Source organism: Episyrphus balteatus, chromosome 1, assembly GCF_945859705.1.
Source record: "Episyrphus balteatus chromosome 1, idEpiBalt1.1, whole genome shotgun sequence".
Lineage (NCBI taxonomy): Eukaryota > Metazoa > Arthropoda > Insecta > Diptera > Syrphidae > Episyrphus > Episyrphus balteatus.
In genome coordinates this window covers 19,965,576-19,983,243 of record NC_079134.1, presented here as the reverse complement: position 1 = coordinate 19,983,243, position 17,668 = coordinate 19,965,576, and the positions used below count along the sequence as shown (strand labels likewise).

The following is a 17,668-nucleotide window of genomic DNA, read 5'->3' as shown; positions in this document are numbered from 1 at the left end:
TATGAGAGGGTCTATTTCTCTGGACAGATCAATTTTCGAAAACAAAATTTGACATAGCTTGGAATAAAAATTATCTTAAACTCTCACTGCACTCACAATACTATACTTTTTTGTACAGCCAAAAACTTTTAATATGATTTTGTTTTTAAAATAAAGCTGTTGTGAAAAATAATTCGCGAAAAATTTGTTTTCAAACTCAATATGTATTTTGCAAATAAAAAAGAGGACAAATTTGGAAATAATTTTTGTTTTAAATTTTATGTAATAAAAAATGCTCTCATAAGTCTAGTCAAAAACAAAATACTTTTTTACTAAGAAAATCTCTTCTTCTGTTATTTCTTTAACATTCAGAGTTATATGAGAATACAATAAAGGGACACAGTATTTACTAGATTAAACCGGAATTTTTTTTCCGAAAATCATTATAACCGATAAATCTACACAACCATATTTCCATTTTCTGACAATTTTCCAAACAAAAGCATTTAAGACCTAATTTTATATCATTATCAGAATTTTGAAAAAAATAAAGATCTACTTAAGTTATCAGTTTCGTATGGATTGCAATTTCGTATGAAGCGAAGTCCAACTTAAGACAGCTATTATGTATGTCAACATTTTTTGTTGAAAATTAAATTTTAAGGAAATAAATTTAAAAACATAACTTTTTGTTTTGTTTTAAGAAATTTAATTTTTTACCATTTTTTACATCAGCAAGTTTGAAGTTTATTGCATCGAGTTTTTACATGTAAAAAAAACCTGTAAAAAACTCGATGTAAAAACCGGCACAAGACTGGCTAAACGGTAAATGATTTTTTTTTGTGAATTTTTTGCTCAACATTTTTGGAAAAATCGTTTTATAAAATATTCCGCATACCTAAATTTTATTATAATTCTTCAAAAACTTTATTAAATTAAAATCTTTACTGAAGGGATAAAATTATTCCAAAAACTACTTTCATGTAAAATCGGTTCTCAAGATTTTCTACTGGAGAAATTATAATTGCGTTGTTTTTTTTTCTATTTTATTTCTTGATACATTTTTTAAGTTCATTTTTTAAAATTGCATTAAAAAAAGTATAAACTTAAATTTCTACTTAAATGGTGCCCAGTTGAGAAATCACTTTTTTCTTGTACGCTTCTTTTACTTATTTTTTTGGCTGTAGATATTAAAACAAACATTTTGCACATATGTCTATTAAAACAGAAAAAGAACACTTTGTTTTATGAATGTGGCTGTAATAACCACAATATTGTTATAGTATAAACTTAAAACACATTTTTTGGATATTTATTGTTTATAAATCTTTAAATTTTCAAACTCCACTCATACTTCCTCTGTTCAAAAAAATTATTGAAACATCTAAGAGTATTTAAAAAAAAAACTCTCAGAACAGTTCCGCCAAAGAAAAGCAGCAGATTCCGCAGCACCCAGAGAATGATTATTTCTGTTATTCAAATCATTTCCGATACTTTCAGTCAACACCCAACATCTTCTTGGTGGATGAAATAGGTACTATTTAGCAAAAGACTCTTTTTGCAAAAGATTCCATCTGTCATTTTCTCAATCATCATGACATAATGCAGTGTCTATAAAGAGCCATAAATCTAGTATATTCGTCTACATTTTATACCTATATAAGAGTACACACTAAGAGTTGCTAAATGCTTTGAGATTGAAATCTTCCCCGCCACATTCAGAACTTCAGCAAAATTGTTCATGGATATTCATCTCATCATCATCGTGTGTGTATATGTTAAAGAGGTTCCTCTTCTTAACTTAACCATTTCCCATTGAGTAAGCCATAAATTCATGTCATTCAAAAGAAATTAAAAAAAAAACAACGCTTCGTGCTCTGCTCTGCGATGATGATACTAAACGACGATCGAGCGACCGATCGAGCAAACAGCAGCAGCATCATCAAACACACACACTTCTTCTTGATTTTGATTTAATTTGGGAAATTGGAATCTTCTTCTTTTAGTAGGAGAATAAAAAGAAAAAGATTGTCGTTTGGTTCTTTGTTTGGCGCGGATCGGATCGGTCCAATTGAATTATGGTATCCAAGACAGAATTTTTATGTGTACAAACATATTATTCCTGTTAATGCTCGCACACTTGGTGCGCTAATTTGGTATCTTTACGCTCTCTAGGTCAAAGGTAACAGACAAAAAGAGTTCATCATTTATTTTGTTCATTGGCATATACGAAGCGAGTTTACACAACACTTAATATAGAAATGGTACTTTTGCGTTAAACGCGGGCATTGCGCTCCGTTTGTAGATCGTAGAGCGTTTATAGACACAAGGAGATCGTCGTGATCATGCTGTCTTGTTTGAGAATCTATTACAATATGCTGTTGGTCTTGACAGACGTCATCGGCGAGTGTATGCGATATGTGTCACAGAATTTTAAGTGAGTTCAAAATTTATCGTTTATTTTGTAGAAAAATAAGGAATCGGATGATTTTTTCTGGATTTTTTGAAACTTAAAATTTCCATACTTTGTTTTAGGTTCAGCAAAGTCATACAACTTAGTAAACATTTTTGGTAAATTCTTTTCCTTATTCAAAATTTATTAAAATTGCTTAGAAAAACTCATTTTCAATTTATATGGCACCCAAATTTAAGATTGAAACTCGTTAGTTTAATATTTTACACAAAATATTTAGTAATATATATGTATTTTTACTTAAGTGACAATAGTCTTTTGTTGTATTTATGTTACCAGTAATATTTGTTCAATTAGGAAAAGGATTTTTGAATTTGAGAGGAGTAGCCTTAAATTCCAAATAATAACTTAAATGGCGCTCGGGTAAAGTTTCGGCTTTCTTATTATATTACAATTTCACTTTGAATTCATTTTTTTAGTTTAGTTCTAAGAATTTACATAGAAACTGTAGTGAAATAATCCCAAAACATGAATTTTTACTTATATCAGTGGCGCCCGGGTAAGGTTTTACATTCTTGTTTTATACACTTTATGAATTGAGATTCATTTTTTTTTACTGTATTGAGAAAACAATCTTTAAATTGCAATGAGTGGTTTTAAAGCATACATTTTTACTTAAATGGCGCCCATGTAAAATTAAGCATCTCTTCTTGTTTTGAAATTCATTTTGATATAGCATGATTTTTGATTTAAATGATGTCTGGTTTCTGAACTATAAAACTCACATACATATTTAACAGTTTTGAACTTTCTAGAACTGCAACAGCAACGAGTTCAATTTCTAAGTAAAATCTAGATTTCACTTGACATAGAGGAGCTTTGTAAAGGTTACTTTAAAAATATTTTCCAAGAAATCTAACTTGATTTAAAAATTTCTTCTGTGCAGAACAGTGACTTGCATATTTTTTTTTTTTTTCACCAAAATACAATTCTTAGATCACATTTTGTACCTGTGTTTTCGCATTATTCATAATTTAACAACATTCATTCATAAAGTTAGAAAATAGGGCACTGTATACCTGAAATCTTGGATTGAGTAACTTTAAAACATAATCTTCTGGCTAGAATAGATGAAGAGAAAAGAATAAAAGCAAACATTTTTGAAAATATATGGAGGCGAGAACGAACAATTTATTCAGAAACGAAAAAAATCTAGTCACTTATTACCATATCTTGTGCGTAAACAACAACATGTTTTGCTAAAACTATGGGTATGTCAATGATGAGCAACAATATTCCGTTTCAAAAAAAAATTTAGTTAGTATACAAAATTGAAAAAGAATATATAAAAATACGGATTGCTAAGCCCACTGTATTCGATTTTCCGCACCATTAAGGTAAAAGGTACAAAATTATTTTAAAAGCTCTTTAATAAAAGGAAAATTTGAACCTTAAGTCTTTAAGAGATTGTCTCACAACAATGTTCGTGTTGTTTTATATACAAAAATTTAATCTACTATTCACATTTCCAAAATTATAAAATAAAAGAAAATATTTAATTTAAATAATAAATACACCACTCGATGCAATTTTTGTACACTTATTTTGTTAAGCTAAGAAAGCAATCTATTAAACTTTTTTAACACTAAAACTCAAGGTCACATCCGGGCGCCATTTAGGAATAAATTGTCATTTGAAGGCTATTTCACTTTTATGTTAAAATTTGAAAAGCATCAGCAAGTGGGCTTAAAATGTTTTGTTAAATATTCAAATAGATTAGGTACACAAGCTACTACAAATACAAGCCTACTCAAATGAAAACCTTGAATTTTGCAAAAAAATCACAGCATGTTTATTTCGGAATTAATTTCCATACCGAAAATGTTCATTAAAAATAGTGAGTGAAGATAATGTGAAACCAACAAAGAAATTTTAAGAAAAGCTTTGGAACAAATTTTTAGTATACAAGCTCAAATTCAAGGCCTCAATAAAAGAGACTTTATTTAACACTTATGCGAGAATAGCGAACAACTAAATCTCAAAACAATGAATTTTTAAGTTTTTACCCGGGCGCCAGTTAAGTTAAATGTGCGCTTAAGTGCTATTTTACTAAAATTTTCAAAAATACTTCCATTCACACAAAAAACCGAGCGCATAATTTTGATTTGAGATAAGTGCACGAAATACCAATCCTGGCCCGGGCGCCAATCAAATTGAAAATATTAATTTATGTTTATGTTACCACCGATGAATAAGCAAAACTAAATGAGTTTAGATGCCAATAGGCCAAGGAACTCCTACTGCATAACTTAGTTTAAAATCAAAACGAAAATCCTAATCCTACCCGGGCGCCATTTAAGCAATAAGTGAATAAAAGCATATTTCACTAGAAACAACATTAATTAAAATTTAATTCCATTCGCAAGCATCAAATACAAGATATTTGATGTTCGGTACCGGGCGCCATTTAACAGAAAGTAATTTTGCGTGGAACCCTTTCAAAATTTTGGATAACGAGCTACTAAACCATTTCATAAGAAAAAGTTGCAAAAGTTGCTACAAAGAAGATATAAAAAGCATCAGGTTTTTGATCATGCCCTGGGCGCCATTTAAGCCCACATGCTATCTTTATGCAATACATATGCACATGTCAATCCTACCCCGGGCGCCACTTAAACCCACAATAATCCTTAGATCTAGCTTGATAACAATTTTCAATCTAAGATTTACCAAATTTGAGAATGGTTAAATTTGGCTAAAAAAAGTTTAAGACGGTTAATACTTTATAACTTTATAAAGGAGAATTTTGTAAAAAAAAGTCTGAAATTCTTAAATTCTTAAAATTAAAGACCAAAAATATTATTAAAAATCATTCAAGTAAAGAAGCTGAATCCTTTCTCGGGCGCCACTTAATCTCACATACCTAACCATAAATCGGGTTTTTTCCAACAACACTCATATATTTCTCGATAAAAATAAAAACTGTTAAATAAAAATAAATTGCATACTGAAGGCTATCACTTACCAATAATCCCCAACGGTCCAAATGGCAACATCGGGAATTTCGGTGGACTTCGATTTTCTCTCGCCATTAAAAGAAAATTCGGCACCAAACTAACGCCTCCAGTGTGTTCAGAACTCTTCTCACTATCTGCCGACTTTGCCGACAAATCCATTGCACCATTTTCATCCGAATAACTACCACCTTCTGACTCATCATGTCTCTCCTTTTCCTCACCTCTCCTCTCACCATCTCCCTGCACTTCAATTGGCGAATCTTCCTCACTCACCATTGTGAAATCATCAAAATCACCCTGTGACGATTCCGATCTCTGTCCCGAATATTCAGACTGTGAAAAATCCATATTATCCGATGTACAAATCGATCGAGTGGAACTTTGATCCTCTGTCGCATTGACCATTTCCATGTATTTCGCCCTCTCGACACCTCCATCACCATCATCTAGCGTGTGTATTCTTATGTGTTGCTGCAGGATTATACCATTCGAGAACTTTTGATGGCAAACAGGACACTTAAACTGACTTCGCATTGGTGGTTTGATTTTATGAATGCTCATGTGCGCTTTAAGATTACCCTTTGTGGCAAAAGCTCGACCACAAATTCGACATCGAAAAGGTCTCTCGCCGGTGTGTGTTCGAATATGCATTTGCAAGGAACTTCGACAGGACATCACTTTCTGGCAAAATATACATTGATTTGGATCGGTAAGTTTATTCTCGATGTTGTCGACAAGTTGCTGGAGCTTGGAAGTCTCTGAGGTCTTATCGATTTCGATGAGGTCTTCCCAAGACTTGTCTATAAGTCGTTCCATTTGGGCCAAGGAGTACTCCGACGGAATCTGTTCGAGACTTGTTGCCGACCCTCGACTTAACGATGATCGCCGGGATGACTTTGATAGATTCTCCGCGGCAATATTTTCATCCACCGAAGGTCTTAAAGGAGCTTGGGGATGTAAGTCCCTTGGCTCCCTAGGACTTGATGGCCGTTTACGGCGATGATTTGGTGGAGGGATAGGAATTGATATTTCTTTCTTTGGTTTCTCCTCAATGACGATAGGAAGCACAGGTGGAAGCACAGGAATTACATCTTCATCGTCTTCTTTAGAAGGTTTCCGGAGGTCTTGAGCCTCAGTTTGCTGTTGAACCTGTGGTTTCTTCTCAATGTTTGGTTGCTGTGGCTCCTTGTCCTGATTCGGAGGAGAACTCACATGGAATGGAGGCATCTGGACGAATGGTGGAAATGGCAGCCTCATCGATGATGGATTCCCACCAGGCATTGGATACGGCGGTGGAGGAGGATGGTATTGCTCTGGATTCCCAGACGGAGGCATCAACATCGGAGGAAATATCTGAGTGTGACGTTGATAGTGCACCTTCAAATTGCCCTTGGTCGTGAATTTACTACCACAAACATTACACTGAAAGGGTCTCTCACCGGTGTGCGATCGCAGGTGAATTTGCAACGCTGAATAGGAACCAAAGATTTTCCCACAGTATTTGCAACGATGCTTGAAGATTTCCCCCCGCCCCTGGCCGTCTTTCCGTGAGTAATCATACTCGTCATTAAGGTGATTCGAATGCACGCTTTGCGAAGCTGAGTCTAGGACCTCTTCTGTTCGCCGTTGGAGCATTTCTAGACAATTGGGCTCGTTCGGTGGCGGCGGAGGATCATGATTGGTGATGATGCTCGAGGCAAATGATGAACTTATGTCGCATAGGTGCGGCTGAAATGCTTCTGTGCATTCTTGCTTCTCCTCTTCACTACTCGCTGGAGTCTTTGTCTGGGGCTCCTCTTTGATTTCAGTCTTTTCTTTCTCTGGGATTTGATCTGTGCTCTGACAAGTTATGTCCCCATCATCATCTTCTTCCTCCTTCATTGTAAGTCTTTCATCCTCATCACCACCACCACCACCACCGTCATCATCATCATCATCGTCATCATTGTCAACATCGCCCTCCTCAGTTCGATGCTTTAGCTGTGACTGCAGGTGCTGTATCAGCTGCATCTGCATAAGCTGCTGGCGCTGCACATTGAATATCGTCGACTGCACCACGGCCAGATCACTCACTGCCTCGTCATAGTTCTGCGAGTTGGCTATGGCTGTGGCGGCAAATTGGGCCACAGCCACCTTTGTGTGTTGGAGGGCCTCGAGAGCAACATGGCCGGTGGCCGGAAAACGCGACATCACCGATAGATCCAATGCTTCTTCCTCTTCAATGACCCCATCATCGCCGCCGGGCTCACCGTCTTCATCTTCATCGCCGCTTTGGTGTAGGTGTATGAGACGTGAGTCTGGCCCATTGTCGCTGCCACTGTTGTTATTACGATCTGGGTCATCTTTGATGGACGATGGTTCAGTGGCGTTACCGCCAGCACCATTGCCACCCCTAGGACCTCGGTAATTAATACGATTGTGAAAAATGGAGCACATCTTTGCTAGAAAACGTTGCTGCTACTTCGCCAGTCTGCAAAAGAAAAAGGAAATTTGTTACCACATAGATGCATTTATTCTTAAAAAATTAGATTGATCAACGATAGGAAAAAAGGTATCATATCCAAAGTATCTACTGATTTACGCAGTGTTATGATAAAATACTTTTTGAATATATGAATAGGGGGTTTCTATGAATAAATAAGTTGCATATTATTAGGTTACTAATTTTATTATATATTTTGTTTTTGAATTTGTTATTCGTTTTCTTATTTTGTATGGGGGATTCTTTGGAGGCCTTTTTGCGAACGTGGATCCGCTTGCCTTTTGAAAATTAATTCTTAGTTTATTTATATAAATCAGTGGAAAAAATGGTATTTATTATTGTTGCATAACTAAGCGATTCGAAAAAAAATCAGTAAACAGTGTTAGATTTTTATTGTAAGAATAATATTGTCTTTGCACAGGATAATTTAATTTTGTTGTTTTGTGAATAGCAGGCAAAAAGGAATGTTGAATAAATGTTTAATATTTGAAAGTTGCGTATCTTTGTTTTGTGCGAAGGCCATATTAGGTCGAAATGATTTTATGATATGAGCATATAATAAAAATATACAATCGATATTAAATTGTATAATTTGTTAGTAATTTGTGGAAAGTTATTTAGGATATACCTAGGTAATAAAAAAATGAATTTAGCCTTGTGAAATGTCTTATCATTTTTGGGTGCGTATATTATAATAATGATGGAGGAATGATGGAGACTCTCAGTTTTCTAGAACCTATGTGTAATAATAATATTGAAATAATTTTGCATAACTCGAGAAGCATTATACGTTGCCCAATTCAATGATTCATCGTAGATATGCTTGAAATGTGTATGTAGCTAAACAATTTGAATAGAAAGAAGTTGTTAAGGAATAAACCCTAAACCTAGTCAATGCAAGAATTTATATAGGGTAATTGCGAAAAATACGTCATGTTTCACCAAATTAATACATTTTTAGGTATATCCGGAGAGAAAAATTGAATATGTAATGGAAGATTTTTCTGTTTGTTTTGTTTGATCGGTAAAAAGTTATTGGATGTTTCGGGAAGCGTTTCAGTATGTTGTGTGGAATAAATTAGTGTTATAAGAAATTGTTTGTGTGATTTTTTTTTTCCTTTTATTTGAATTTTGTATTAAAAATGACATCTATTTCCGTAGTGAGGGAGAGATTTTACACTTTTTTGAGATTTTTTTTTTATTTTTTGCTTGATAGGATTTTGTGTAGTTCGTTTGGCAAAATTAAGTCTTTTTTCAGTAGCCCAACCTTTGCTCAAATGTTACCAATTACATTGGTTGGCAAAAATAAAAAAAAAGTCGGTAGCAAGAACTTTGTAAGGTGATTTTAATTGACTTTAGTGTGCTGAATTCAAAACTGTTTACAATTTTGTTCTATCCTGTCTGGTGTTTGAGCTATACTCATCTCTATTTTCACTATTAAGTTTCAAAAACTAATTTTCAATGAAGTTCTTTTTGATTTTTAATCAAAAAAAATACATTTTTCCTTAAAATGTTGCTTTTTAAAATCCAAATAAAAAGTAGCAAACTCTAATTTGGATCAAAAAAACCATTCATTATGATATGTACTAAGGTTTTGAGATATATCATAAATTTCATTTTGCAATATCTTTGAGAAAAAAATCAATTTTGAAAAAATGTAAAATATATTTAGGACAATAAAATATTGCGTTTTAAAATTGCATATGAAAATTTGCAAAAAAAAAATATTTAACAGTGGTGTAATTTGACGTCAAATGTAAACAAAAACGCGTTTTTGACCTGTTTATATTCAAGTATTTCAAAAACGTGAAGTGCCAGTGAAATTTTGACTTTGGATTCGGACTACGCAAGTACGGTTTGGTTCTAGCTCTATTTTCGTTGCCGACCACAGTGTATCATTTTTCTGACTTACATTGTGCTTTGACTTTGATTAAAAAATTTTCCTCAAGATATTTTAGCACAATTTTTCATTAGGTACCTCATTCTCTAACTTAAGCACAAATATTGTTACATCAAACTTTTTTTTAAATTAACCATCGTAAAAGTTATTTTAACTAGATTTGGAAAAAAGAAGAAAAATTGACCAAAAAAGTTCAAACCAACCAAGATTTAAAATTCCAAAAACTGTTATAAAACTAAAAAAAAAAACTGAAAACATAAAAACTGAAAACAAATTGCCACGGGTGGGACATGGAAAAATCTAAAATAGCATTGGCTTTGAATGAAAGAGACTTTACATTTTCAGATTTGCTCAGACATTTTGATACTTAATCTTTTGCAGATTTCAAAATCTTTTAAGTCTTTAGGAATGTGTTCGAAGCAGAGACCAAAAATAACAGTTACTTTTATTTTCTATTGGTATATCCCACTGACCGATATTAAATATACCTACTTTATTTAGGTCTTGGTCTGACTTTTATTTTAAAAAAATATTTTTTTAGGTCTTTGGTTGAGGTTTATTTTTTTACTTTAAAAATTACTCTCATCGGTTGACTTTTTTTGTAAAAAATAAAAGTTAAAAGTCAACCTAAAACTTTTATCGTTGAAAATAAACCAAAAGTGTTCAATACGATAAATAAGGCTCTTTTCTTAAGTTTTTTTTTATGTAAAACATATGATGACAGTTGTTATAGATTTACGTATCTATAAATACGTTATTTTAAGACAAAAATCAAATCTTAAGACAAAAATCAAATCTGTAGACGGGAGTTAAAATGTACTGAAAAGAAAAAAATGCTGAAACTGTAAAAAAAAATAATAGCCACAATGATTAATGTTTACGTATATTTTTAAAATTAAAAAAAATCTTTCAATTTAATGTAAACTTAAATTAATTTTCACAATATTTGTATTTTTTAGTTGTTTTCGTGTTTGCATAAACATAATGCATTCAAGCAGTATGCCCCCTTTTAAATACAGTTTGATTAAAATTTAATTTTCTTGTATTGAAAAAAAAGACGAGTATTTAATTTCAATTCTTACCCAGGCAAAGTTATAATTTAGGTGCAAAGAAATTAGTTTTTAATTCAAATTTTCTTATATTTCAATAGATACTTTTGATTACATTATTATGTGTTGTATTTGAAATTAGATACCTATGTAATACATTTGATTACATTTTAATTTTCTGTATTTGAAATTAATAAAAGAGTTATTAAAAAATTGTGTAATAAAATCGCACTATTAAAAACAATTTTTTTTTTTTTTTGCATTTCAAAGGTTGTCTTTAAATATAGGACAGAATTTTTAATTGTGTATTTTAATCTACCGTTATTTTTAATGGTAGCCTAATCTTAAAAAAGTTAAGACAATGCCACCTACTCAGTACAATCGGGTTCCAAAATTTTCCGTATTTTACGATTTTTGTAGAAGGCAATCGAAACTTACCTGTATATCTGATTCAAGTCGATTGAATAATCAGACAAAATTTTTAAAATAGTTTCTTTCGTCGATCTGTACCATAGCCAAGGTTCTTACGGCAATATTAATAAAGTTTGGTTTCAGTTCAATGAACTGCAAATTTACTCCTAAAATTGATCGGTCCATCCGAGTGGCACAATCAATTTTTAAACTAACAATCCTACCTTTGACAACTTTTAGAATTTCATTTTTCACCTGTTCCAGTTTTGTGTCTACGAATTCCATTACATTTGAGGAAGATATGGGCAACATACCCAATTCTTTAAATATTGGATTTACAATTTCCCTAAAGCCTTCGCCATCAAGATGCTTAAAGGGTCGTCCATCTTTGGTCACTATTTTTATGACCGAGTCAATAAAGTCTTCTTTATTTAATTCAAAAGATATTTTCACTTTCTTTTTTTCAACTTCATTATTTTTCTAAACTGTTTCTTATTATATCGTTTTCTAAAATGTCTATATGTTTTATTTCTAAATGTCTTTTTAAATTCGTTATATGCAATCCACTAAGCTCGTTATTGCAAACACTGCGCTTTGATTTGTCCGTTGTAGAGTTGTATTCATAATAATTTCTAACTTTTTCGTTTGATTTTCTACCCATAATTATTTCACTCCGATTAAACCTCACAATTATTGAACCTTTGAACACTGACTAATTTAACATACCAATGTCAAATTCAAAACTGCAAAACTGTATTGCAAAACTGTAAATTAAGATATACAACTTAGACTTTCATCATCCTATCTCTCTCTATAAACGTGACGTCACCTAAATTTAACTTTAGTGTTTTTATTTTACTGACATTTTTTTATTCTCTTACATTTGAAATGTGTCTCGCTTTCACCTTATAAAATTGACCATCTTGAACAGTTTCCAACATTGACAAAGCAACAACAATGCAAGAAAATCAAATTCAGATGACGTCTACAATATGCTGGGTGTATATTATAGCGTAAATTTGTAAATCTTGATTGTTAGTAACCAAAAGACTTTTATTTTTTTCTCTCAGCGATAAAAGTCATCTGTTGACCAAAACCTAAAAAAAAAGAAAATAAAAGTTTCCCACTGACGGAAACCAAAAAAAAACACTTTGTGAGTGAACCGGTTATTAAGGGATCGTAAATAAAAATCTCAATAAATGTGTGTTATTTAAAGACCTGCGAAAAAGTTGACTTTTACTTTCGATCTCTGGTTCGAAGTTTTAGTACCAGTCGAAATGCTATCATTTGAGTAGTTTGAACGAAGCAGGAAAACATAATATTGAAATGCATATATTTTAAAGTTGATTTGTGCGAATAACTTATGAATTTACTTAAAAAACTGGTTAAAATTAGAAATTGAAAATACTGGGGTAGAATCCCGGCACACGATTACGATCATACGTTAACGTTTTGACTGTTGCTGTCTTTATTAAAATCAGTAGAAAAAAATAGGGACACATACCGACCATACGTTAACGAACGTATGCCGTAGTTAGACTATTGATTTCAAAAGAGAACCTGCTAAATTGTTAGTTGATGTGATAAAAGAAAGTCTACTTTTTACCGACTTTCAATTCGTCAGTATTTTTTTTTTATTTTTTACCTCATAACTTTGGACAGAGTGAACCAATTTTGATAATTCTTTTTGTATTGGAAAGCTAGTCCCATTACAATTTCGTTTAGTTCTGGCTATAGAAACTATGAGAAAAACCATAAAACCCAGTTTTTATCTATGGAAGTCGGTTTTGTTTTTTTTTTTTTTTTGATAAAAATGATTATTCAGAAGTTCAATGCCAATTGATTTTTTTTTTCATAGTATGTTAATCAATAATAAATTAATCATTTAAGTAGGTAGTCTTATTTTAATATTCATTAAAAAAAAAGAATATTTAAATGTTTAAAAATAAATATTGTAAAAATTTTTAAATCAAAAATATACAAAAAAAATAAAAAGAAACAATAGACAAATTTTGCTTTTTGTATTAATTTTTAAGGTCATGCTTTTTCATAAACATGTTCGTTAAAATCAGTTAAGTCAATTACGAGAATAATAAAAACAGTTTTTTTGTTTCGAATGCCAAATCATTACAAAAGTTTGCGTATCAAAATCCTAAAAATTCTTCACTAAAAATCTGAAACTTTACAGTGTTAAAAATCTTGTGGTTAAATTTAGTATTTTTTGAATTACTTAACATACATTGGGGATCAAAAATTGTTCGTAGGTAGGTAATTCAAACAATTATCTTCGAAAACACAAAGTACAAATTCAAATTTATCAGAAAAAGGGTTCAAATGCAATTTTTTTTAACAAAACACATAACGTGACATTATTCCTATTTTTTAATGGCTTCTGTCTTCGTTTACGACTTTAATACATTAAGATTCAATTTAATATTTTTGTACTAAAAATTGAAAACTAATTTTCAATTCTTACCAATAAAAATTAGGTCACTGAGAGTTAATTTTAAATACCAATTTTTTATATTTAAATTTACCTACTTTTGATTACATTATATTTTTTTTTGTATTCAAAATAAGGTTTTTTCTTACAAAATTATTTGAAACAATTTATGTATTTAAAAAATTATGTAAGAAAATCGAAATGTTAAAAACAAAGTTTTTATATCTTTCGAAAAAAATAAAATTTTATTCCATCAAACAGTGAAACCAAAAAAAGGATCGTGGGAAAAATAAATGAAAATTAGGGCAAACAAAACTTGCTCATTTATTATATTCTTATCGATATCAAATTTAAAAACGACAACGTTCAACAATGCACCTAACCTCTAACTCAGGTCATCTTTTGAACCAAAATATTCGGCTTTCTAGTTCACATGTTAGTTAAGGTTCAGGATTATTTTACCGATTATAAAGAATATTGATTCATAAATTTATTTCATACATATTTTGGAATTCGGATTCTAACTTAATTATATTGATAAGAATCAAACCCTAAATGACTAATAATTCGTTGATAGGTATTTCTTACTTTCTTCTATCCTTTGCCTGTGACACTTGTTGTTGTTTTAAGGCATTGTTTAACGAAAGTGTATAGGTATTGCGTAACTCAGGTGCACCACATTTAGACAAAAACGGATTTCTTTTTTGTAAAAATAGGCGTTCACTTCATTGAAAAAGGATCTAAAGTGCGGTTTCTGTGATGTGTCTCTTAAGCACATTCATCAATGAAACATTATATCTTCTGTGTTAGGTACGGCTCCCTTTTTTTGACTGTCTGAACAATTGGGCCACAAGAGTCTGATGATAAACAATTAATTAATAGCTATCATGACATTGTGAATGAAATTTTGCAAACCTTGGAAGTAGCACAAGTTTTTATATAGGTAAACTGAAAACGGATTTAAAATTGCATTTTGGAACAGTTTTTTTTTTGTGATGCTTATCTTATAAAACATCTTTATAGCATTTTGAAAACAATATTTTCAATCAAATTTATTTCAAGATTTTGGGTTATTTTATTGCAAGTCCAGTCTGAATGATATAAAATTGTCTTATACGAATGACTTTGACCGACCAATTTAACTGGAACATGTTAATAAATAATCAATCTCTCTCTCAAGATATATTAAATTAAATAACATATCAACTTTCAAATATTTCGATAACAGAGACAGACAGACCTTTTATGCATATATCCACTTCTATGACAAAAAAAACAACAACAAGAAAATCAAACATAAAACTGATATTTATGACAAAACGTGTGAAAAGGCCAGTTCAAGACCGCACTCTGAAAACCTATCTCATATCATTCCTAACCTATAAATGTATTTAGTCAAAGACAAAAAAACAAATAAATAAATAAAATAAAACCTATAACCATATCTCACGTCATAAAAATGCCATAAAAATCAAAACTTAATACCAAAATTTAAATAAACACTTCTTGTTGGATTTTAATGAACAATATGGACTAACCGGTTAAATAAAATTTAATTGGTATCAATAAAACTTTCCAAAAATACAAAATGCCTTCTGTTACCATATTATAACAAAATAGTCAAGAGAGGGGTTAGGATAAGTATTTTTATGTTATATTCGAAAAAAAAACAAAAAAAAATATCAATTCTATAAAATCCCATCAAAAACCAATAATTAAAAATAATTTCGTGCAGATTTTGCATGTTTTTTGAATATTTTTTATTAGTTTTTATTTTAATTACCTGGTCAGTTTTATGGTTTTTAGTTTGTTTTTTGAAAATATTTTATCCAAAGTTTAAAAAGAAATTAATTTTGATTTTTTTTTTTTTGTATTTAAAAGGAATAATTTTAAAATTAATCAAAACATTTTTTCTTTCGTATAGAATATGGATGATTGTTTCTAAGCAGTTAAAAATTTGGGTTGGAAACCAGGATTTAGATCCCTATCAATTTTTATAAATATCTAAAATATTTTGAAAACTTATACCTAATGATTTCAGTCTCTCATCTCTCAACGAGTTTTTTTTACAAAATATGCTAAATATATCCGTTGTTCATTAAGTTATTTGTAATTATTTGGTATTTTGATATTATGATATTTCGCTGTAAATTAAAACACAAAAATGTACATTTTCACTAAATTTGATCAAAATCGAACAATTTGTGTTAAATTAAAAGAAAAATTTTTTTGAGGCTAAGTTAAAAAAGGGATCAGGTCAAAATTCTGCTTTTTTCAAGAAATTTCTTTCTTTCAAAATTTTTTTTAAAATTCTGTCAGCATTTCTTTTAACCAAAAAAATTTAGCTAATGCTGTTTTATTTTTACAAAAATACACCTCATTAATGTGTTTTTAGGTTAGTATTTTCTTAACTGCTTGCTGTTTAACCATCACAAATAATTTTCAAACAGCTTAGAGTACAGACTTACAAATAGGCAGCAAATTTAGCTAGAAGATGATTTTACAAATTCTGCCAAAAATTAAAAAAATCGAGCGCTCTTTAACATTTTCCAAACCCTTTTTGATTTTTGGTTGAATTTTGTAAAACAGAATTATAAAGACCCAGGCAGAATTTTGACCCCAACCTGTTAAAAAATAATCGAAATAAAAATTTGAACATCTTTTAATTAGGTATCTACAGTTCACGGTGGTCTTAAAAACGCGACAGGTTTTATAAAAATGGATCCCAAAAGTAATGATGCAGATTTGTTCGAAATGATCTCAGGATTCCAAATTTGTAAGTTTCAAAATCGTACCTGATCCCTTTTTTGAGTTACAGGCATTATACATATATATACATTTGACTTGCAATGGAAAAAAAATTAAACAAAAAACAAAAGCACATTATAATGTCCTATACCTTTTTGGAAAGCTAAAATATACTCCTTTAATTTGATGTTTATTTGAAGTTGATTGAATAAATAGTTTTTGAGAAATAAAATTTTAAAGTTATTATTTTAGAAAAAAATATTTTTTTTTCTTTTAGTTTATTTTACTCTATTGTTTTTAATAAAACGTAAACATTTTTTACAAAAATCAATGCTCTCATTGATTTTAAGTCAAAAACAAGAAAACAGCATGTTTAAAAGTATCTTAGTTTTTGAGATTTAAAAAAAATGTAAATGGCAAAAAAAAAACATTTAAAAAAACACCAAAAATTAACAAAAAATCTCAAAAAAGGTGCCAAAATACGACTTCGTTCTTGGGGTTGATTCTGAGTCACACTTAGTGTGATTAGAACTTACAAATCTGTTGATTAAATAACCATTATACACATTTTTAAGGATTTGACTAAGATAGAAATAGAACATTCAATTTTGAAAAAAACTTGTACCTTGTAATTCAAAGGTAAAAAAAATTAACATAAATACAAAAATTATTATTTTTTTTTTTTAATTTTGACTTTGAAATTAAATTTCTCAAAAACTATTTACTAAATCAACTTCAAATAAACATCAAATTCAAGGAGTATATTTTAGCTTTCCAAAAAGGTATAGGACATTATAATGTGCTTTAGTTTTTTGTTTAATTTTTTTTCCATTGCAAGTCAATTGTATGTATATATGTATAACGCCTGTAACTCAAAAAAGGGATCAGGTACGATTTTGAAATTTAAAAATTTGGAATCCTGAGATTATTTCGAACAAATCTGCATCATTACTTTTGGGATCCATTTTTATAAAACCTGCCGCGTTTTCAAGACCACCGTGAGTTTTTCATGTACCTATCACTCACTGTTTATAAATTAAAGAATTTCAAACTTTCTTGCTTTGAGTTTTTCTAAACTTGAAATCTTCAAAGGGCAAAGAAAAATTGCTCATCTACAAGTTTTTTACAAATTATTTCCTTGAAAAAAATCTATTTTTACTATCCTATAAGACAGTATTGGTTATTTTCAATTCAAGACCCAGTATCACCCAGGTTTTTCTATACGG

General features: G+C 30.5%; 1 protein-coding gene across 1 annotated transcript in view; it reads right to left on the bottom strand.

The window, feature by feature from the left end:
- The window catches only part of LOC129907417 (homeotic protein spalt-major), a 55,367-nt gene that overhangs the window by 13,797 nt on the left and 23,902 nt on the right, over positions 1 to 17,668 (bottom strand). Inside the window, exon 2 of the mRNA XM_055983617.1 lies at positions 5,418 to 7,879. Within this exon, the coding sequence (XP_055839592.1) occupies positions 5,418 to 7,845 (2,428 nt within the window). The 5' untranslated portion in view covers positions 7,846 to 7,879. The remainder of the gene's footprint in view (positions 1 to 5,417; positions 7,880 to 17,668) is intronic.